The sequence below is a fragment of the Berghia stephanieae genome, chromosome 6 (genome assembly GCF_034508935.2).
Source record: "Berghia stephanieae isolate SIO BIC M18660-M18661 chromosome 6, UCSD_Bste_1.3, whole genome shotgun sequence".
In the NCBI taxonomy this organism is placed as follows: Eukaryota; Metazoa; Mollusca; class Gastropoda; order Nudibranchia; family Aeolidiidae; genus Berghia; species Berghia stephanieae.
The window spans coordinates 48270901-48293479 of record NC_088365.1 but is presented as its reverse complement, the minus strand read 5'-3'; the positions used below and the strand labels follow the sequence as shown (position 1 = coordinate 48293479).

The following is a 22579-nucleotide window of genomic DNA, read 5'->3' as shown; positions in this document are numbered from 1 at the left end:
TTGACATAGAATAATTCTCTGGGTAATCGAAGCACGAACAATAACTGTAAGTATTGGTGCAATTTCATGAGCGAGTTCTTTTAAGAATCCTCCTGGGGTATTATCGGGACCCGTTGCTTTGTGTGGGTTGATGTTAAAGAGTAGTTTAAGCACCCCTACTTCGTTGCTATCTATTTGAGATAGTGGGGCATGAGTAATTTATTTGAGCTCAGGCAAGTTATTGTTGTTCTCTTGTGTAAAGAAAGGGTGAAATTTATTATTCAATAGTAGCTTTGGTCTTTGAGTCACTGTGTAATGTTATTTATCTTTCCTAAAATGGTGCCACCCCCGATTGGCCATATTTTTTGCTCTTGATAAATGCCCAGAATTTCTAAGGGTTTGACTTTTGATTTTCTGTGAGCATTGATGGCACATACGAGTTCTGATTGTGTTTCTTTCTTACGGTTCTTTTGCTTGTTGGAAAAATGAGACAGAAATGATGGCCTACCTGCGACGTGTTAAGTGCATGTCGTCTACCAGGCATACAGGCGAAAATATATTTTTTAAAAACAAAACAAAAACAACCGGGCATTTAGAGGACCAAATCGGACTGAAAAATTATCTTTCACGCAATTGGGCGGAATTGGAGTTTAAGCGCTGGACACTTATACATGAAACCACTGCAGCCACCTGTCCAACATGTACCCGATGTGGGCAAGAACCCGAAACGCAGAGCATATAGTCGAACGGTGTGTTGTGACGATGCTACCAGGCGGGTTCGCGACGGTGCACGAATGCGGACCGGACTTTGCTGATTGGGTCGATCGCATGACGTAACTATAGTACTCTAGTCGGCCATGGTCGATCGTCATAACATAGTAGTGTGAGAACCATCCATAAGAGGCTGCCAGTGTAGGTGGCTTGTGTCTTCTACTTTTTTCAACTGAACCATTTCTCTATGATGATGAATGATGACCCGGAAGTAGGAAGTTGTTGTTCAATGGATACCGCTGATCAGTTTTCCACTTTCAATGTATTGCCACGTTCTAAAGACGATAGCCCACATCGAACGAGATAGAATTGTCTTGATTCTCTATTGTTGACATTTTGAATTATACCAACTAGATCAGCTCAGATAGACTTGTCATTTGATTCAATATACAGAATATTTACTGCACACGTCTTTCACTTCATTTCAATAAACACAATCGCACTTGCTTCGGCTTCAACTTCGACTTCATTCAACTTCATACACAAAATCAAAACACTAGATGATAGATGTGAAGATGAAACGTTAGGGTTATTGTTTCAATGAGATGCCTTCTGCCAATGATAACTCAGGCAAATATCAAGAAGTAGATCTACACAGTTTTGATTCAGAGGTAAACAAGGAAGGAGCAAAGGAGATGGCAAACGAACCAGCAGGTGATCCTGATCTCTTCTTACTTTCTTTCTATTTCTACTCTATCTAGACTAGAGATTGTCTAGTTTTGGTCTTAAGCATTTTTTCTTTCATCACTTATCGTACTTATCTTTAGCTATCAGTCTTAATTAGGTTAAAGCTATATTGATAAACAAATAAGTTCGATTAAAGAATGGATGTCAAAGTCAAAGCTTCATTCAATGAGCTTGTTGTATCTAGATAGTATTTTTGAGACATTTCTTATCCTTATCACATCAATGATCAACCAGAAACAAATCACTTGAATTCGAAATCAAATGTTTGGACATCCACTGTTAAAAATGAAGGGAGGCCTTCTGCACATTCTTCGAGCTAAGGGAAGCAACCCAAGTATTCCTTTAAATTTGACAAACTCTAAAACAAAAACAAAACAAACAAAAAAAAAATATTCTAGCCCCCTCAACTAACCCTATTAGCAGAGAACCTTTATATAGAGAAACCTCAGATACTGGTTTAAATGTTGACTTATCTGAAGGCACGGAAATGGGAGCCCAGTCTGTTGTCAAGATATCAAGAGCAATTTCAATGTTCAATGGTGTTCTGCCATCAAAAATCTGTAAATCAATCATTCAACAAACAAAGATTTGTAATTCCCTCGATTTCTCAAAGATATGAAGAATAACGTTGGAAGTGGGTGACCAACACAAGACAGGACAATTTGATTTAAAAAAAAAAGAAAAAAAGATTGTAAGTCAGCTGTACTCTGAATAAATATTTTGTGCGAACTTCAATTTGAAGATTCCAAATTCACTACAGCAAAGCAAAACAGCCTATCTATTGAGCTTTTTTTATTTAGTGCAATATCCACTAAACATGCTCAAAGTGCTTTACAAGGGGTCCCTGGCCAACAGCAACATTTAACATGTAGGATGGGACATGATGCCTCTAAGGCAATATTACACTTTTTTTTCGGACAGGGATAACGGTGTTAACGGCCAGGTACTCATTTTACACCAGAGTATGGTGAGAGAATGTGAGTAAATAGCCTTCTCCAAGGACTCAACTATGCGCTGAGTGAGGCTCAAACCCAGGACCTTCCGATCCGAAAGCAAGTGTCGTACCACTAGACCGCATAGCCGCACAGTCTATCTAAAATAAGGCAAAGTCATAACTTCTACATTTGATGTATCACACAAAACCAACCCAATTACCCTTGTAATTGTGGCAGCTGAAGGTCGTTTTGAAGCCCCTTTCTCAACTTATTTCAGTGGTTGTCTGAGAAAACCGAACATTAGAGAACAATTTCATCACCAGTGTAATGCATAATGCAACTATCAAACTTTCAATTTTGCTGTCATCCATTTTGGAGGGAGGGAGGGGGAGGAAGAGAGAGAGAGAGAGAGAGAGAGAGAGAGAGAGAGAGAGAGAGAGAGAGAGAGAGAGAGAGAGAGAGAGAGAGAGAGAGAGAGAGAGAAGGGGGGGGGGGGGGGCAGGCATGGGAAAATCTGCTTTCAGATTCTTAAAAAAATTTCGAATGAAGGGCCGGATCTAGTTTTAAAACTTATGCTATTCCATAACCGAGGGGCACTGATACTGTTAAATTTGTTTGAAAATTTTCTTACATTAAGCTATAAAGAGTCAACAGATCTCAAAGCTCGCACTGGTTTATAGGGAGAAGTTAGGTCATAGATGTAAGGAGCGGGAATTTCATTCATGGATTTATATGCATAACAAAGAATCTTAAAATCAATTCTGAATACATTTTAAAAATGACAAAATAGTTTTAATTGTATCTTTTCATCATCGTTTTTATTTGTGTAACTCTTTTAACATCAATCATGGTTCTTATAAATCCTCAGCTAACAAGCCAAGTACCCCATCTGCACCTGAAAGTTTGAAATACATCAGCCTGGTATTGCTCACAGCCCAAAATGCACTTCTCATTCTTGTTATGCGTTATGTACGAACCAGGGAGGGGGAGATGTTTGTATCCACCACTGCTGTCATCATGTCAGAAACCTTCAAATTTTTGGCCTGTCTAGGAATAATTTTTGTTCAGGTAAGCAGTTCTGGCAACATTGGACATTTGTTTTCTTTTAAATTGGTTTCGACCTTGAGAGATTTCAGAATGACTAATAAAAGTATCTATTTTTTCAAAAGGTTTGAAATTTTATTAATCCAACTCCATCTGCTTGTGCAAAATGATTTGTGTAAAGCTGTATTTAAACATTTTTCTTTCCTTGCCCAATTACAACAGATGCTTTCATGTAGGAGAGTGAGCTTGTTTCATTAACTTCAAGATAATTAAATTTCTTAATTCTATTCAGCTTGACTTTTAAATCGATCTTCTTCATTTTGTCTATTCCGACACAATACCAGACTGGCGTGATGGGTCACTCATTGTATTGTATTGTATTTAGTATATCTGTATTATATATAAATGAGTAAAAATGACTCGCACTGCTTCTACGTACAATGCGTAGAAACAGGCGCCTTGGACAAAATGTGAGTCATGTATACTCATTTTGATACGCTCTGAATTGTTAGTTTAATTTATAGATCACTGTCTGCACTACAAGATATCCATCAATAATTTTATTGTACATATATATATATATCAAAGAGAACTTTATATATATATATATATATATATATATATATATATATATATATATATATATATATATATATATATATATATATATATATATATATATATATATATTATATATTGTCATTATTGTCTTGTTTTTTTTATTTATACAGGAAGGCAGTGTGAAAAGGTGGTTAGATTTACTCTACAGAGATATAGTGTGTGAGCCGATGGATTGTGTGAAAGTGTGTGTCCCATCTCTCATTTATGTGCTTCAGAATAATCTTCTTTACGTCGCTGTCTCCAACCTAGATGCTGCCACATTTCAAGTGAGATATAAAAAAAAAAGAGTGGAAAAATTGTTCTCAAGTTTTTAACTATCTATAGTTCACCACGATTGAAAATTGAAATCTAGAGGTGTCTAAATAAGTCAATAAAATATATGGTAAAATAACAGGAGTAAAAATGACTCTTATAAAAGATACAAAACAAAGTAAACGACGTTTCAATCTTTGGCCTTCCTCTAAAATGCCAAGGTAATATAACATATTTCCTTTTCTTGTTTACCTGAAGAAGGCCAAAGGCCGAAACGTGGTTTACTTTGTTTTGTCTCTTTGGATTTATTTTTATTTCCCTTATTTTACTATACATTTTGAAAATTGAACAAACTTGTTAGATTTTCCATTCATTAGAACTTGAGAGAATTAAGACATATGTTCTAATAATATAGTGGTATACATTGGTATATATGTTCTTTTTTAATAAAGTAATAGAAACCCTCTGTTAAAACATAGTGATGCAGACATAATCATTATTGTTTTTATAAGATTTTAACAAAATGCGTGCAGAGTACTGAAAGGTATTTATCCGATCATTTATTTTGTCTGAAAAAAGGTTGTATCATTTTTCTATATTATATAATTGTAATATTATTGTAGTCTAAAAACAGTTGTAGTAAAGTGGTAAGTTTCTTTTTTGGTCTTAATGTGTATTATCTTTGTATATATATTTTGATGAACTTCGTAAAAAATTGATTGAAAGATGAAGATATATTTTGGAATATTAAAGGGATCCCGATTGGGACCAAGATTGATCCCGTTTTTCTGACCCCCTGTCCACCCAGCAGTTAATGGGTCACTGAGTCTGTTAGATTTGGTGGAAAGTACTTTGCGATAGACTAGTGTCTTATCCAAAGGATAGCAAGCAATTGCTATTGTCTGTTTCACGCTATAGAAACCAGGATAAACTCCGGTTCCATGGGCTCTGAATAGACCTGTAAATTCTCAGTCAATTAACTGAAATCAGTCAATTTGTCAAATTCAAATATTTACAAAAAGGAAAGAAAGAAAGAAAGAAATGAATTTTTAAAAATAGAATTCACAAATCGTAGTCGAATGACCGTAAAGTAATTAGGAGTGTTCCACAGCGCTACGCATAGCTCATGGGGACCGTTTATATTAACGATGTATATATTGCCAAGACTAAGCGACGCTTTTTATAAAAGGCGTGTCTGAACACATCCCTGGGTATTTTCACACATCCTTCGTTAAATTATTTTTTCACTTTCCAAACCCGTCGTGATCCCAACTGTAGCCAATTTTAACTGAGCCACCGAGCGATAAATTTCACTGTTTCATCTAAGCCAAAATTGACCACATTTACCTGGCGAGTCTCAAAAGTATGATAAAGTAAATTGCGAATGTTATGTAGACACCTTCAAATCGAAAGTTAGGATAGATTGCTACAAGCACATTTCGATTGCCTCACGTTGTAAACAAACTGGTTGACCGTTTCTTCACTGATTGGGTACCTGATTATAAGGAACAATGGTAAGTAGCCTAATTAATTCCCGTGCAAATCAGGACGTTTTCTGCCATTGTTTTGCTCAAGCCCAAGCGAGCTTGCTGTTTTGTGGCGATTTACCTTCATTTCGATTCTTTGAATTTTTCCGCTACCTACGCCTGCCAAAGTTTCTTCTTGATAATTCACTTCTACTTAAAAATTCAGTGTATTGGCCAGAAGTCATATTTATTTAAGTTTTTTTTTTCTGTCATTTACTGATTGAAAATCAAGTTTGCTCATTGCTACATTATTCTAATGTTCTCACAATGGCTTAGCTGTTCGTGGATCGCAATTCAGACTTGTGGAGCATCGATAAAGATGTGAGGAATAAATTCAATAGGTCATGGCTAGAAGTTAAAGATGATAATGGTGATTATTTCTCTGACTATGTCAAAAAATTCCAGAGGCAGGAATATGATTTTGATTTTGATGAAGTCATCTTTACCTATATGAATGACATGCTTATTTAGCATTCCTTCTACATCAAATTATGGCAGTCATACTTCCAGTAAGAAATAACACCCACTATTTTAATGTATTGTATTTATCACTCTCCTCTCCAATGATGCCCTTATTTAAAAAAAAAAAAAATTGAATCTTCAGTTTGTCGAAGAGTTTCAGTCAATTTTTATAGAGCTCATTTACAGGTCTATCTGAAAGCCTACTATTTTTTTTTTCTAGAATATTAAAAACATGTATTTGAGATACTGATTCCATTTAATCCCGAATGATATTATCTAATTTTTTTCTTTTTCTTTTATGACAGGTTACATACCAGCTGAAAATCCTTACCACTGCCATCTTCTCTGTTGTTCTACTCCGCAAAGCCCTCAGCAGACCTCAATGGGCTTCCTTAGTCATCTTATTTGCCGGTGTCGCCATTGTTCAGATGCAGCCAGAGGGCAAAGCTAAGGAGGTTGCCACTGAGCAGAGTGCCTTTAAAGGACTGATAGCCGTTATCATCTCCTGTTTCATGTCTGGATTTGCCGGGGTATACTTTGAGAAGATTTTGAAAGGCACAAGGCAATCCGTTTGGCTTAGGAATGTGCAACTAGGATTTCTCGGAGTGGTGATCGGAGTTATCACTATGTATATCAAGGATGGCACGAAGGTCCAGCAAAATGGATTTTTCAACGGTTACGACAGTGTTGTTTGGTTTGTTGTGTGTCTCCAATCATTCGGCGGTCTGTTAGTCGCTGTTGTTGTCAAATACGCTGATAACATCCTGAAAGGTTTTGCTACGTCAGCTGCTATCATTGTCTCTTGTATTGCTTCCATGTATTTCTTCAACTTTCAGATTTCTATGCAGTTTTCAGTGGGCGCATTGCTGGTCATGGTGGCTGTGTACATGTACAGTAAATATGTACCCCCTCCAGCACTCCCAACGGCTAGGAAGATGTAAGGCTTTGTCATTTAGTGTAGAGTAGATAAACATAGTGTTCGGTTAGTCTTCAGCATGTAAACAGATACAAGTAAATATACACACGTGTCATTTGAATTATCATCATCATCATCATCATCATCATCATCATCATCATCATCATCATCATCATCATCTTCGTTATTATCACCATCTCATCATCATCATTATTATTATTATTATTATTATTATTATTATTATTATTATTATTATTATTATTATTATTATTATTATTATTATTATTATTATTATTATTTTGAAAAAAAAAATCATGCTAAGTGGAATTATAATGTGTACCCCCACCCTTACCCCCTTTGCTTCCATTCAAGATCTTAAATATTAACTTAATTCTTGCTACTTTTTGTCCTGGGTTTCATTTCGTTCGGTTATAAGACCAAGTTTTTAAATGTTATTTAAAAAAATGAAAAATTTTTGCGAAATAATAAAAACTTGGGTAACAGGCACTTGTGCAACATAAAAATTAGAAAATTCACGAATGTGATTACCAGACAAAGTAGAAAGAAAGTACAACAGAAAATCATCCCCCCCCCTCCCCCACACACATACACAATTTTTTTTTTTTTGCTTGTAATTCTTTTGTTTTGCTTTGTCTGGTTCTGTCACATTAACATATTAACAGATTTTTATCTCCAAATAATGCATTTTAAAGATTTTTTTTTTGTTTGTTTTAGGACTGGAAATTGGAAGTCTTAACAAAATTTGCTTTGATTGAGATAATTATTGCTGTTGAGTGCAATGTTATATTAATAATATTATATTATATTGCTTCATGTTTGCTTATTCTTATCAATGCAGAGGGGAAGCAACTGCTTTGTCGGAAAAGAATGTCTTGAAAGTGGTTTAAAGGTATGGCGGGATTCAATTGGGTTGTTTTTTTTTTTGGGTTTTAAAAAAAATACCTTCATCTGATTCTTTCTTTTGAACTCAATTTCAAATTGTGTTTTGTTTGTTTTTGTTTTTTTTAAAATACATTTTTTTCTTCCTATTTTCTCACATGTTTTGAATATAGAGAGAAAAAAAATTCTTGTATGAAGGCTGTGCCAAGGGATTGTTTGATGTCGCATTTTGAAGATAAATGTATTTTAACACGAGAACTCACTGAATTTTAAAAACTTACCAAAGGAAACGTTTTGTTTATGAATGTATTGATGCATTTCAGTCTTAAATTATTCCTATATTTTTGCTTTTCAAAGTAATCATGATGCGAGCTCAACAGACTATGACCACAAAAACATTCAACATTTCTTGTTTGTTTTTGAAACTATTAGTGCTACGGATTGTTTTTCAATTCTTGAATTAGAAAAGCAATGTTCTTTCGCCACAGATTTCATATTGATATATTTGTCTTTTCATCATATATGGAATGAGAATATTCTTGTGACACAGCCTCATACGCATTACTTCAATGTACTTTTCATGGATCAATACAGGGTTTAAAAAAAATAAATGGAAGTTGACAGTTTAACATTGTTATGGACAAAATGACTATCCTTTAACTTTAATTTTTCATCTAATATGTTTGGTTTATTTATTTTTATTTGAAAAGGTTCAATACATAATAAAGTAGCTTTGTTAAAACCTTTTTATTAAGCCGGTCAGTCCACTTCCCCTTAAAAGCAACCGATTATTCGTCTTATTATTATTAAAATTAGTTTAAATTTCATCCCCTGTTGTTCAAAGAGCTGTGGATGATAGTTGTGATTTGTTTTTTGTTTTTTTTTAAAACTTTATTTTTCTTGTTACAGTATAATTCGTCACTACATTGCTGAAGTTTGTTCTTGAGTTTTCTTAATAGAGTCTGTGATATTTATTCTTTGCTAAATATAATATAAACATGGAGAATTTCTGCATCGTTTACCAAAGTTGTTTTAACATCATAAGATGTGTTGAACCACCCTTCATTTTGTGACATCTCATATTGACATTGTTCCTTTTTTTTTGTTTTGCTATTATTATTATTATTATTTAAAAAAAATTGCAAAATATAATTGTTCGTAAGTATTATTAGGACTAGGAGATGCTTTCAAATGTGCAGGCGAAATTGATATTTTATATGATGACCAAATGATAGTTAGAAATCCACCCAATCACCGCAGAGTATTACAACAATATAAATATACAGATTTGAGGGCTTAACTGTATAATTTTAATATTATATTCATGATCGATTAAGTATTAATTTCAATTTTGGTTTGATTTTCACTTTTGTAAACTTCTATATGGATACCAGTTCAAATGGGGTGTGTTGTAATTAGGCATACAGTTTAAACATGATGTAAAAAACAAAAAAAAAAAAGAATAAGAGAAGATCCATTCCATGTTGATATTTTGATTTTACTTCAAACAATCCAATGTTGTAGAATTTTACCTTAAAATCAAAATGATCAGTTTTGATATGTATGTAATAGGATGTATAAGGTGTAGGAATGAGGAAGATAGCAGATTTTTCCCCCCTTCTATATTCCATTAATTTGTGCCATAGCAAGGAAGAGTACAGGCAGTGATCTGATTGTTAGAGGAGTCGTCACTGCATTTGTCCAACATGATAGAATATACAGGATTTCCAATGATCTATGAGTTACATAACGTAAAGATTGTACTAGCAATTTCAGATTGATTTTTTAAAATTTTTTTGTCTGTCCTAATTGACAATTCTATAAAGATCTTTAATTCAATAGACTTCCTGAAAACAAAGTTTTGTTACCAGAGATAGCATATAAAGGAGTTTAAAGCATTAGCCTAATGCATTTAAACCCAAATTGGTCATTTTAAAACATAGTTATAATGCCTACAGTGTTATTATCCCTTGAAAACTACGAATTTTTCCAATTTAAGTTGGCAGGTCTGCTTATTTGCTTTTTTTGTTTGTTTTTTTTCTTTCCTTTTACTCAAATTGACGAGGAATAAGTAGATGAAGCGTTGTGAATTTATTGACAAAGGACAAGAGAATTATTTAATTTTTCAATTAAAAAAAAACTAAACTGTTCACTTTCCCTCGCTTCTCCTCTCTTCCTCCCTCCCCCACTCTATGATTCAAATGGTATAATGTCTGTCGCAAGTTACTGGGCAGCATGGTTCAGTGATACAGTCTTTGCTTTGTACCCGAAAGATACCGAATTCGATCACCTGTCGCTGTGCTATGTGGCCTTGAGCAAGTCACCTCGCCCTAGCACAATTTGTGGCACTGCACTGCGGCTGACGCCTGGGTTATTCCAGGCCTCCCTTGGAATAGACCCTAGAGACAAATTTCACCTATGGGATGAATAACGGGAATTTTTTAAAGTTTGATTATTGCTGTCTCTTCTGTAATTGACATTTATGATAGTTGAAACCGTTTAAGGGAAGTGAGAAGGAAATTCTGGTAAAAACTCTGATCCTCCTTTTTATTTAAACCTTTTATTATTGGTTTTGATTGCAAATGTGAGGAAGGACATCGATTGTCTCACTGTGGTGTCATTTAAAATGAAACTTAGTATTATGGCTAGGTATACAAAATCATCCGGTTAAGAAAATATCTAAATCATTTAATTATTGTTCGTTTTGTACATACCAATTTCACCTCTCTTCCCTGTTGTTAATTTTTTTTTGGTTAATTTAAACATAATTTTTCATCCTCCTATTCTCTGTATTGGAGATCTGAATAGCTCAGTTGGTAGACCACTCGTTTCACACACATAGGGACCAAGGTCGGTCCTGGATGCAGTCAAGATTTTTTCTGACCCCCTGTCCACCCAGCTGTAAATGGGTAGCTGGGTCTGTCAGACCTTGTGGAAAGTACTTTACGATAGATTAACATGCTATCCAGAGGATAACAAACAATTGCTATTGTTCGTTTCATGTTATAGAAAGGACTATTTTGTTTCTGTATAAAAACAACACTACCTTGCTGCTTAAGATAAAGTTTCTGTTTTCAAAAACTACTTCGTAGTTATCCTGAGTGCCTTTTTGTTATGACGGTTTTTCTGTGGACGTATTATATAGGTTATGTGGGTACATTTCTGGTTCATTCATTCTTTTTGTATAGAAAGAAATTATGTGCTTCTTATAGTTCATGTATTTTGTATTTATTTTTGACTCGAGGATGTTAAATATTAATAAAATTGTGTTGAACAAAGGTGAATGGTAGAGGATAGGTTATAAGCTGTCGCAATACTATTATTATTATTTTAGTACAACTAATGATTGCTTTTTTTTTGGTTTAAAAAAAATAAAAATGAATTACATACCTTCAAAAGTTAAGAACTAAAATCGGTATTGTATTGTTTAAAAGAAAAAAAGAAAAAGAAAACCAATTCATCAATTTTTTATCTGGGCTGAAAAATAAATATTAAAAAATCAACTGTAATATTTTAGATTCCTGTAAAAGACGAAATAATAATAAAGGCTCACTCAGTAAAATATTTACATTGAATGAAATCAAGATATCTCTCCTTCATGTTTTGTTCAAATCTATAGACAGTTTTGCTATTATTAGGATATATATGTTACATTGGTAACCTAACCCTTAACTTGACCAGGTAGTTTGGAAATTTATCGTAGCCACATGCACTTAATACCCGTTTTTAGCACTGCCTAATCTGTTTTATATTTGTAACATGTCTTATTCTTAAGATAATGAAGCAGATATTTTGAATCCATGTGTGAATGTATACATTTCAGTGGGGATCCCGGCATCTCAAATTATTGTCGGAATATTTACATGTAAATTGTCTGATGTAATTGATCTTATATCATCATCAATATTAATCAACATTAATGTTGCTCGGTAGAACATATCATATCAGTTGTTTTAAAATCTTTGCTCACTCTACTAACGTTATCAAGAGTTTAGTAGATTTCAGTGTTCATATTTAATGGCATTGTTCAATTTCTATTATTATTATTATTGTTGTTGTTGTTGTTGTTCTTCTTCTTCTTCTTCTTCTTCTTCTTCTTCTTCTTCTTCTTCTTCTTCTTCTTCTTCTTCTTCTTCTTCTTCTTCTTCTTCTTCTTCTTCTTCTTCTTCTTCTTCTAATTATTATAATTATTATATAATTTTCTTTTTTTTTTAGCATTCTAAAACGACAAAGAAAGACATATTTAAAGATAATTACTTTCTTTTTTTTCTTTCTTTCTTTTTTGTTTTTAGATTGTTTATTTATTAATTTTTGAAAATAGATTCGTTTTTCCGAATACAAATTATTGTATTGGAAATTTGATAGGATGCTGATTGAACTCCTGGCAGTCCAGCTTTGATTGCACTCTAACCTGAGACCATGTCTTGCTGTTTTCACTGAGAGACAGAAACGGAATGATGACTCAATCTTCGTGGAAAACGTCGGTTTTTAGTTCTTGTCTTGGAATGAGACAACTTGTGTTGTATCCAAAACTTGGCAGGTACTTTTTTTTTTTTTTAAAGTGATGGCACAAGTCAGATATGAATGTCTGTGTATTCAGCTGTGAAGTACTATCATTTTTTTAGTTGCTGAAATGACCAAAAAGTATCGCAAAGTATCACAGGTGCCTTGAAAATTTTAAAACTGAACTAACTGGCTAGGATTCATTGCTGAAGAAGAATTTTTAAGTGACAAGAAATGTAGGTTTCTTTTCTCATAAAGCGCTCTGAGCATGTGGATATTGTGGTATATGAATGTCTAGTTTTTGGGATTTTCTTCTCGTATCGGGACCTGTTTCGATATTATATGTAGTTGATATTTCCATCACCAGACCAGATTATTAGTTCATTGGTGTTTTTAATTTTTTTCTTTTTAAAATTTTCTTTCTCAACTAATCCTTATATTGCGAGAACCGGTGAATTCTAATTGTAAATTAGCCTCTGTATTGATATGACCTGAAAGTGTTGCCAACTCCATTAATAAACCACACAATTGTACCAAACTATAATACAGTGGTCACTGTGGCCTAACACCTCGCCTCATGGATACCAACAATAAGGTATCAGGTTAACGTCTAGTGGGGGTCCCGATAACTCAGTTCGTAGAGCATTCACTTCACATGCAAAGGGACTGTGATCGATCCCGAGTGCAGTCGAGATTTTTTCCCAACCCCCCCAGTCCACCCAGCAGTGATTGGGTAGCTGCGTATGTCAGAAGGACTACTTTTTTTTATGATCTAGTCTTGGTTATTAAATGAAAGTACTTTGGGCGGGGTAATACTGAAGAAGAATTCAATATTTAAGTGGCAAGAGACGAAACAGTTTTGCCCATTTATTTATCTGTAAAAATTGTAATAATCAACCACCCATTTTTACTTTGGATTAATTTCTAGTTTTTAATTTTTAAAGATTATTTTCTTCAAGTGGAAACCAGTTAGTTAATCGCCTACCCATTGGAATGAGATTACTTGTTTTTGTCCTGGCCCTGGCCAGAGACCTTAGCTGGATGGGAGGGAAGTAGCCGAATGTATAATTATACTTTTGGGAGATGATATTTTTTTCTTTGTAAATCACCTCTCTGTTATGTATTGTATTATTTTTGTTTTACATATGATTTGTAAACAGTTGAGTGTGTTCCTCTTAATGGGGACCTGTGCTTGTGTCAGGATGAGACATTTAGGTAATCTCAAACTAAAATTGATAGTGTGTTCTTGGAATCTTCATCTGTTCCCTATTTGAACAAATCCCCTCTGTCTTCCTTTTTCTTGGGTGCTTTTATTGTAATTCTAGAACTATTTACTATCTCATTTTCTTTTTACTGACGCTGATATAACCTAAATGTATTGCAAGCCTTAAAAAAAAAAGTACACTTTGCTAGTGTTCTCGTTCTAGAAAGAGGCCATTTTGCTTTTTGTTCGGGATTTGCCAGGTCATTTTGCTCTGAGTACGAGATTGTAAACAGGGAGGATGGGGGGGGGGGGGGGGGGGGGTGATCAAGATCTGGCAATAAGTACTTATCAATGGGTTGTGGAGTCTTGATTTAGATCTGGCAGTCGGAATTACTTTGTGTTTTATTCAAAGGATAGCGAGTGGTTGTGTAGTCCGTTGGATGTTTTGTTCATTTTTATTAATGTTACAGAGACAAGGGTTAACTTAAACTTCAATGTTGTAAAAGCAATAAAGAGAAAGGGGACTAAACAAACGCTAAGTAATATGACTTGTCTACCGCTTCATAAGGTACAGATTCTTGTATTCTGGAATATATGTAATGTATGTATATATAAATAACAAATTTTATATCAGATGAACATTATCAAATGATTATACTTTCTATTGATTTCAGTTAAGATCTTGCCCACAAAAGTTGCACTGCAACTTGCAGTAAGAATTGATACTTTTGTACATATAAAATCAATTAAGATGATTGTTTTTTTTTAAAATTTGTATGGTTCAATAATATGTCTTTGCTGATGGCTTGCATGTTTTTGTTCTTGTGCACTGACAGAAGACTTGAGGAAATGATTTTCAATACCTGCCAAGTCTCAATTTCATCAGTTAAAGAAAATGGTTACTTTTTCGTCATTGATTTAGTGGCTTTCAAAGGAAAATATATGTTTATTTTTTGGGTTTTTTTTTTTTTTCGCCTTAAAGAACAGTACCCTGAGTGTTATTACTTTGAATGTTCAGCTTATCTGTTGTGATTCCAAGTTATCCAATAGATGGAAAGAGAGTATCAATTTCTTTTCTTTTTAAGCCCGACTCGGCAGGTTTTGGAAGTCACCTCTTCATTCATTATAATTGTGGAGTATTTAGTTATCTCCCTTGTCTTTTGTACCCTTCCATTATGTTGCGTTGAGCTCTTGTTCTGAAATGAGGCTTATAATTTGCTTATGTCGAGATCCTTCTTGTGTCCTTTGTAAGGAAGGGGACAGCCAAGTGGGTGTTATTTTTTTTCATGAGGGATGATAATTTTTTTGTTTTTATTTTTTTAAAAATTATTTATTATTATTTTTTATTTTTTTTTGCAAAGCGTATTTAAATATAACTCTATTGGCAGTGATCTTTTGCTTGTTTTCTGATTAGGAATTTTAGTTAGGTCTCAAACTTGATACACGGGTAAACTTCTCTTGAAATCAAATTTTATTTCTCTGTCTTTCCACTAGATAATCCTTTCTGTATTACACTTTTTTTTTGTGTTTATAAGTGCAGATCAAAAATCTACTCTTGACTGTCTCATCCATTCTCACTTTGACTAATTTTGAAATCTCAAACTGTCATTAGCTCCATGAAACCCATACAAAATACACGGGGTGTGTTAAAAAAAATATATATATTAAAATGATTAAAAATGAATAATTTTTATGTGTTTTGTTATTTGTCTCCTGACGAAGGCCAAGGGTCGAAACGTTGTTTGTTTTGTATTGTTCCCTTATATAAGAGTCACATTTACTCAATTTATCTTACTATCCATCGAATTGGCTCATTTAGACACCTCTAGTTTTTGGTTTTACTACTTGTTTCTTACTTTTATTGGTCTGCAGATATTGCAAATTATTGATAAGGGTAATATTGTGATATTAAATCATTCATCATTTAATCTCCCACAAAATACACATTCTTTGAGGAAAATGCAAATTTTGCTGCTCAAAGCTCAAAGAAATATATAATTATGATAGAATAGAATGGAAGCTTCGGTTTAATAGGCTTCAAGATAAAATAGAATGGAAGCTTCAGTTTAATAGGCTTCAACAGTTGTGACGTCACTTCCATCGTAATGAAGCATAGTAATTTAGTAACTGGTTCTAAACTATCGGAACAATGGCGGATGCCCTTATGAAATACTTCTCCGACGAGCACACAGGTGTCAAATGAGTACTATCTGGCCATTAACAGCGTTGTCTCTGCCGGAAATGAAATTGTAACATTTGCCTAATGGATGTCATGTCTCATCCTACATGTTAAGTGTTCCTGTTGGCAAGGGACCCCTTGTAAAGCATATTGAATTGAGCACGTTTAGTGGACTCCCATAGTGGACAGGAAGGCACTTACTGTGTCTTCTATCCCCCTATATCTGTTTTCCAACTTGCTTTCTGTCTTTGTCTTGGAATGAGATTACTTGGTTTTGTCCTGGCCCTGGTGGGATACCCAGGCTGAGAGGGAAACAGTTGAATGTATAGTTAATTTTGGGAGATGATATTTTTTTCCTTATAAATCAAAATGTTTACTGAATATATAAAAGGTCAAGTTTTTTGTGTGTGGAAAACACAGACGTTCATCTAATTTCCAATTTTGCTCTTATCCAATATTACATTATGCAATATTTAAAGCGATCACCAGGTATGCAAGAATTTGACATGTGTAGCCGAAAAATCAATGCACATTACAATTTTTTGTTGTTGTTTTGAATTCAATCTGAACAGATTTGGTCGAATGGTTTATGAGTCTAATCCTCCTTTCAAAAATCTCTTTTCTTCGTTTTCTTTTTTTTTTTTTTTTTTGGTGAATGTATTTCTTTGAATTCAGTATTATTAATAAATTATACTTATCTACTTTATATTACATTATTACTAGATATTGCTATTACCATTTTAATTTCAGTATCAAGATGACGCCAGTTATATAAAACTCCTCCATACGCTATTGTTTTTTCATATTTTAGGGGTGATAATATTGTTTGAAATAAAGGGTTGATAATATAATATGTCAAATGGTGTTCTGTGTGTTTTTCATGTTTTGATAAATATCCATTGGCTGTTAAAGTGTTTTTTATTTCTTTCTTTTCTTTTTTTTTCTTTCTTTTCTTCTTTTTTTTTCTTTTCAACATTTTAAGTCATAGAACTGGGCGGGGTCCTTTGACCTCCCATGGTGGGCAGGAGGTCACGCTGCGTCTTCTATCCTCTTAAATCTGTTATCTGAGCTGCTTTCTGTTTTTGTCTGGGAATGGGATTACTTAGTTTTGTCCCAGCCCTGACTGGAGTCATTGACTGAGAGGGAAACAGTCAGACGTATAGTTATGGTTTTGGGAGATGATATTTTTTTCCTTGTAAATCATCTCTCTATTATGTATGGGTAGATATGTATTCTGTAAATGTTTGAGTGTGTTCCTCTTAGTGGGATCCTGTGCTGGTGTCTGGATGAGACTGGTATGCTCTTGACATTTACATATGTTCCCTACTTGAACCAATTCCTCTTTATCTTACTTTTTCTTGTGTGCTTTGATTGTACATCTAGAATATTTTGACTATTTCATTTTCTTCCTTTTACTGGCGCTGATAGGACCTAAATGTGTCGCAAGCGCCATAAAACCCTTAAAAAAAAACCCTAAACAAAACAAAAAACAAAACGACCAAAGTCACAGAGATGAATGTTGAGACTTTATACCCTTGTCAAACCATGGATAGAAATCTCTTCAGGGCAGGTAATATTGGCTCCCTGTGCCAGAAGATTCTAATTTTGGTCCAGTTTTACAACCTAGGCTTTATCCCCGCTCCCTTGCATTTTTATATAGAGCATTTCCATAGATTTGACACTTGCTCAATACTAACAAGAGACTCCGCACTAGTCGCACTGAAACTCATTGTCAGATTGTATCACATAAAACACTCGTAGATTGTTGAGGTTCTCCATCCTGTTGGTTCATAGTTCATGATCAGAGGGACAATGTTTCTCCTTCAAAATAGCACAGTAAAATTGAGATTTTTCTGTTTGTACTCTTTCCTGTTTTTGGAATGCCTCAGATTTATGCAAATTAATTATATGACAGTTGCCTGGTTCTTTCATTGAGCTTTTTCTGTGTGTACCTACCCCTCTTGTTCCTATTGGGTTTTGTCTTCAAGACAAGACCTCATTATGAAATCGTAAGAAAGACAAACGTATTATCAATCAACCACAAACTATAATTACAGGGTTGCGACGTGCACTTATTTTCAGGTCTGATAACCCAATTCCTTATGGGCTCGTTGTTGTAGTGGAAATCTAAACAAAAATGACGCAAAATATTGTCCATTACAAAAATGTTAAACTAGGCCCATAAGGATGTTGGATGTCAGACCTGCTTATACGTATACGTCGCAGGGTAGGTATAAAAGGAAATATAAAATAAAGAAAAAAAATAAAATTAAAAAATAATGGTTCATAGATTATTTAATTTCTTGTTGTAATACTGGTTGTGGAAAAAAACAAAAAACAGTAAACATGATTATGATATTCAACTGCAACCATTTATTTTCTCTCTCTCTCTCTCTCTCACACTCTCTTTGTGTTTTTTTTTTCACTTCATCCATCAAATATTACCCTTATATGAAATTCTCTCTCTCCCCCACCCCTCTCTCTCTCTCTCTCTCTCTCTCTCTCTCTCTCTCTCTCTCTCTCTCTCTCTCTCTCTCTCTCTCTCTCTTTCCCTCTCTCTCTCCCTTATACTCTTTTTCCTTTTCATTCCTTTCCATTCTCTTATTTTTTATCTGACACCACACATCCGATTAATAGCCATCTCTGAGTATGCTGCTCCTATATCTCCCTCAACATGAAACTTTGGCTGAATGTCAGAAGTCGACACGGTGTGTGACAGCTTGTTCCATACCGACACTCTCTGCCTTGTCACCTGATAAAAAAGAAGGGAAAATGTGAAACATCTCATCAAACAGGTATTGCCATGTGCTCCATGTGTACCCTGATGGCTCTTGATAAAAAAAAACGACATGAAGTCTCTTTGGAGGTTAGCAAATAAGAGAGAACTTTATTTTGAAAGTATTTCCTTTTACTTTTATACTCAAAAGGGGAAACAATTATAAACGACAAGGGCAATATACTAACAATATACGTAACAAATATAATTAACATAAAAGAATAGGGTCTAATAAGGGGACATAAGTCATGACAAACTAACTTAATGAAAATATTTAATGATTATCTTCCTTTGATCATTCACACAATTACTTTTGTTATATTATATCAACATTATAGGTATCTAATATTATAAATAAAAATAATAAAATAAATTTCCCTTTATTCATCCCATAGGGGAAATTTGTCTCTAGAGTCTGTTTCAAGGGAAGACTGGAATAACACTAGGTGTCAGCCATAGTGAGCGCCGCAAATTGAGCTAGGGTGAGGTGGTGACTTGCTCAAGGCCACACAGCGGAGGGTGATCAAACTCTGTACCTTTCGGGTATGAAGCAAAGACTGTACCGCTGATCCACGCTGCCCGCCTTAAATATTACTACTTAATAACACTAAAAAACAAAAAGTTGGGATTTTAAATAGTGCAATACCCACTTAACATGCTCAAAGCTCTTTAAAAGGGTTCGCTGACCAGCAGTAACACATAGTAGAACAAAACACGACGTCTGTTAGGCGATATTACAATTTTTTTCCGACATAGACAGCGCTGTTAATGGCCAGGTACTTATTTTACACCGGAGTACGGTGAGAGCCTTTTCCAAGGACTCAACTATGCACCGAGTGGGGGCTCGAACCGAGCAGGACATAATAATACTACACATAGACATTTACCCTTTGAAAATGACAGGCACATTTCCCTTGTAAAAACTCGGTGTATCTACTCATGGTCATGTTGAAAGTATCCACCACTTGAAATCCTTTGCTCTGGGCATGGGACAAGACGGCTTGGTTTTGGGACAACAGTTTCTCGTGATCCTTCTGATGGAAAAAAAAAAAAATTGGATTCAATAGTCTGATGTCACATCCGCCCAGCAATGAGAAGTTTGGTTTTAATTTTGAACAAAGAAAATCGGTGCCTACTTTTTATTCTCCATGGTGGCTAGAACTTTTTCACATGTCATATGATCAGAATGTATAAAAGTAAAATTCAAAACATGATGAAAATTATGTTTTTTTTCTCCTCTGGATACACTTTTGTGCTCATCGGAGAAATATTTCATAAGGGCGTCTGATAGTTTAAAACCAGATACTAGGTTACTATGCGTCATAATGAGGGAAGCGGTGTCACGACTGTTGAAGCCTATTGAAAGAGCTAAAGATTTCTCTTTGAACTTTATGTCAACGAGCCACCATTTCTGCAGTGTAAATATTAATTTTAACAATAGATCACTTTGTGTAGTCCTTCAGGGCCTTTAGGCCCATGGAATCTGAGTTTATCCCGGTTTCTATATCGTAAAACGGACAATAGCAATTGCTTGCTACCCTTTGGATAGGATGCTAGTCTATCGCAAAGGACTTTCCACCAGGTCTAAGAGACCCAGCTACCCATTCACTGCTGGGTAGACAGGAGGGGTCAGAAAAAAAAATCTCGACTGCACACGTAATCAATCTCGGTTCCTTCGCGTATAAAGCGAGTGTTCTTCCAACTCGGCTATCCGGACCCCTTTTGTTCTTGTACTTATTTACAGATCTGATAACCCAAATTGCTATGGGCTCATTGTTGTCATGGTAATACGTATTTCAAAACAACCACAACATTTTTTATTGTCCCTGACAACAATTTTATCTTCAAGTAAGCTTTTTATTGCGATCAGTTATCAGACCTGTAAATATTATGTGCCCAGAAGAACTGAGATTAAACATAACAAGCAAGTCTTGTCTTATTCGCACTGCTAATAAGCTGCTAGAAGCTGTGGACTGTAGAAAGTAATAAAATAAAAATGAATATAACAGCTTCAAAAAAAAAAAAAAAAAGAACAAAATAACCAACACGAAATGTTTCGGGCTCAAAACCCTTCTTCAGCCAACAACAACAAAAAAAAACAAAAAAACAAACAAACCCCAAAACAATAAATACATAATTACATCACTAAATTCCAGATTGACGACAGAGAAATTTTGTAGGTCCTCTCTTTGTAAAGATTTTTCTTCAACAGAGAGGACCTTCAAAAATTTCTCTGTCATCAATCTGAAATTTAGTAATGTATTTATGTCTTTATTGTTTTTTTTTTTTTTTGGCTGAAGAAGGGTTTTAAGCCTGAAACGTTCCGTGTTTGGTATTTTGTTCTTTTATTGAAGCTGTTATATTCATTATTGTTTCTTACTTATTCACTCTATATTTTTGTTTTTGACAAAGACAAACTTTGATTATAATATTCGTATTTTGATGAATTCGATTCTTTGTCTCCCCACCTACCATGGGAGTTTAAAATACCCCACTCCAATATGATATTGCGACGATGACGACGATGACAATGATGATGATGATGATGACGATGAATGATGATAATGATGATGAATGATAATGATGATGTTGTTGTTGTTTTTGATGATGATGATGATGATGATAATGATGATGATGATGATGATGATGCTGATGATGATGATGATGACAGTCATGAATTTAATGCACATGCGTATAAAACCAACTGAGTTCCATGGTGCTTACGAGAGTAAGATGATGCATACTGCTGACAGCTTGATGGAAGCCAGCCCCTAGTCCTTTTATCACAACCTTTATCCCTGTCAGACCCTCACTGTTTGAAAAGTGAAGATAAAATTTGAAGAAGAATAGAATTAAAGCACCAACAACAAAAAACAAACAACCATCAAACAAACAATATGAAGAGTAATCAATTCAAAATTTAAAAAGTCCTCAAACCCTCTGTTTTCAAGTCCCATTCCGAGTGGTGCATAGTTGAGTCCTTGGAAAAGGCTCTCTACTCACATTCTCTCACAGTACTCAGGTGAAAAATGAGTACCCGGCCGTTAACAACATTGTTCTCTGTCCGAAGAAAATTGTAATATCGGCAAATAGGCATTATGTCTCGTCCTACATTTTAAGTGTTGCTGTTGGCTAAGGACAACTTTGTAAAGCGCTTTGAGCATGATTAGAAGATATTGTACTTTATAAAACCTCAAGTTTTTAAAAGTTGTAATATATTACATATTAGTATTAGGAAAGATAACTCATCTTGGGTTATCTGGTTGGTCATTATAATGAATTATGCCACTTGTAATTAATATGAGTTATGCCCTTGTCAAATGAATTTTGATAAAGCAGTTGCGTTTGGTATCATCCACAAACAGCTTCTCCTGGCTGAAGTCAAGAACAAACTTGTTTAAAAAAAATTTTTTTAAAGGGTTTTACGGCGCTTCCAACACATTAAGGTCATATCAGCGCCAGTAAAAAGGAAGAAAATAGGTTAGTAAAAAGTTCTAGAATTACAATTAATGGGTTCAAGAATTACAATTAATGGGCTCAAGAAAATGTAAGACAAAGGGGAATTGGTTCAAATAGGAAGCAGATGTAGATTCCAAGATCACACTATCAGTGTACTTAGTTTGAGATCACCTAAAAGTCTTATCCAGACACGAGCACATGTTCCCCCACTAAGAGGGATACACTCAAATGTTTACAAATTATTATATGTAACACAAAAAATTAATACAATGCGTAACAGAGAGATGATTTAAAAGACAAAAAATATCATCTCCCAAAACTCTAACTATATATTTGACTGTCTCCCTCTTAGCCAGGGTATCCGG

The 22579-nt window shown here is 34.4% G+C and overlaps 2 protein-coding genes across 6 annotated transcripts in view; one reads left to right on the top strand and one right to left on the bottom strand.

Moving 5' to 3' along the window:
* The first annotated feature begins 927 nt into the window (after positions 1 to 927).
* Positions 928 to 16839, top strand: LOC144975161 (UDP-N-acetylglucosamine transporter-like). Of its 2 annotated transcripts, XR_013645870.1 has the most exons (5): positions 928 to 1404; positions 3241 to 3440; positions 4148 to 4303; positions 6583 to 8103; positions 12386 to 16839. XR_013645870.1 is itself a non-coding variant. In XM_078918956.1 (4 exons), exons 1-4 carry the CDS (start codon positions 1296 to 1298, stop codon positions 7216 to 7218), a joined length of 1101 nt encoding a protein of 366 aa, XP_078775082.1. In that variant the 5' UTR covers positions 928 to 1295; the 3' UTR covers positions 7219 to 16839. The 2 variants fall into 2 exon arrangements, 1 of the variants encoding a protein (XP_078775082.1); XM_078918956.1 differs by having other exon boundaries at positions 6583 to 16839.
* A 1417-nt stretch (positions 16840 to 18256) lies between these two features.
* LOC144975160 (cadherin-like and PC-esterase domain-containing protein 1) overlaps positions 18257 to 22579 on the bottom strand; it is a 96876-nt gene continuing 92553 nt past the window's right edge. For 3 of the 4 annotated variants that reach the window (XM_078918954.1, XM_078918952.1, XM_078918955.1), the window contains 3 exons: positions 21480 to 21567; positions 19643 to 19789; positions 18257 to 18731 (listed from right to left, as the gene is read on the bottom strand). In XM_078918954.1, coding sequence (XP_078775080.1) covers positions 18588 to 18731; positions 19643 to 19789; positions 21480 to 21567 — 379 coding nt within the window. In that variant the 3' untranslated portion in view covers positions 18257 to 18587. The remainder of the gene's footprint in view (positions 18732 to 19642; positions 19790 to 21479; positions 21568 to 22579) is intronic. The other variant, XM_078918953.1, reaches the window with a different exon arrangement.

Bases quoted from the DNA above. Each gene is read 5' to 3' on its own strand.
- LOC144975161 (XM_078918956.1), top strand. From the start codon at position 1,296: ATGCCTTCTGCCAATGATAACTCAGGCAAATATCAAGAAGTAGATCTA. The intron at 1,405-3,240 runs GTGATCCTGATC...ATAAATCCTCAG, and splicing joins GATGGCAAACGAACCAGCAG to CTAACAAGCCAAGTACCCCA. The intron at 3,441-4,147 runs GTAAGCAGTTCT...TTATTTATACAG, and splicing joins TAGGAATAATTTTTGTTCAG to GAAGGCAGTGTGAAAAGGTG.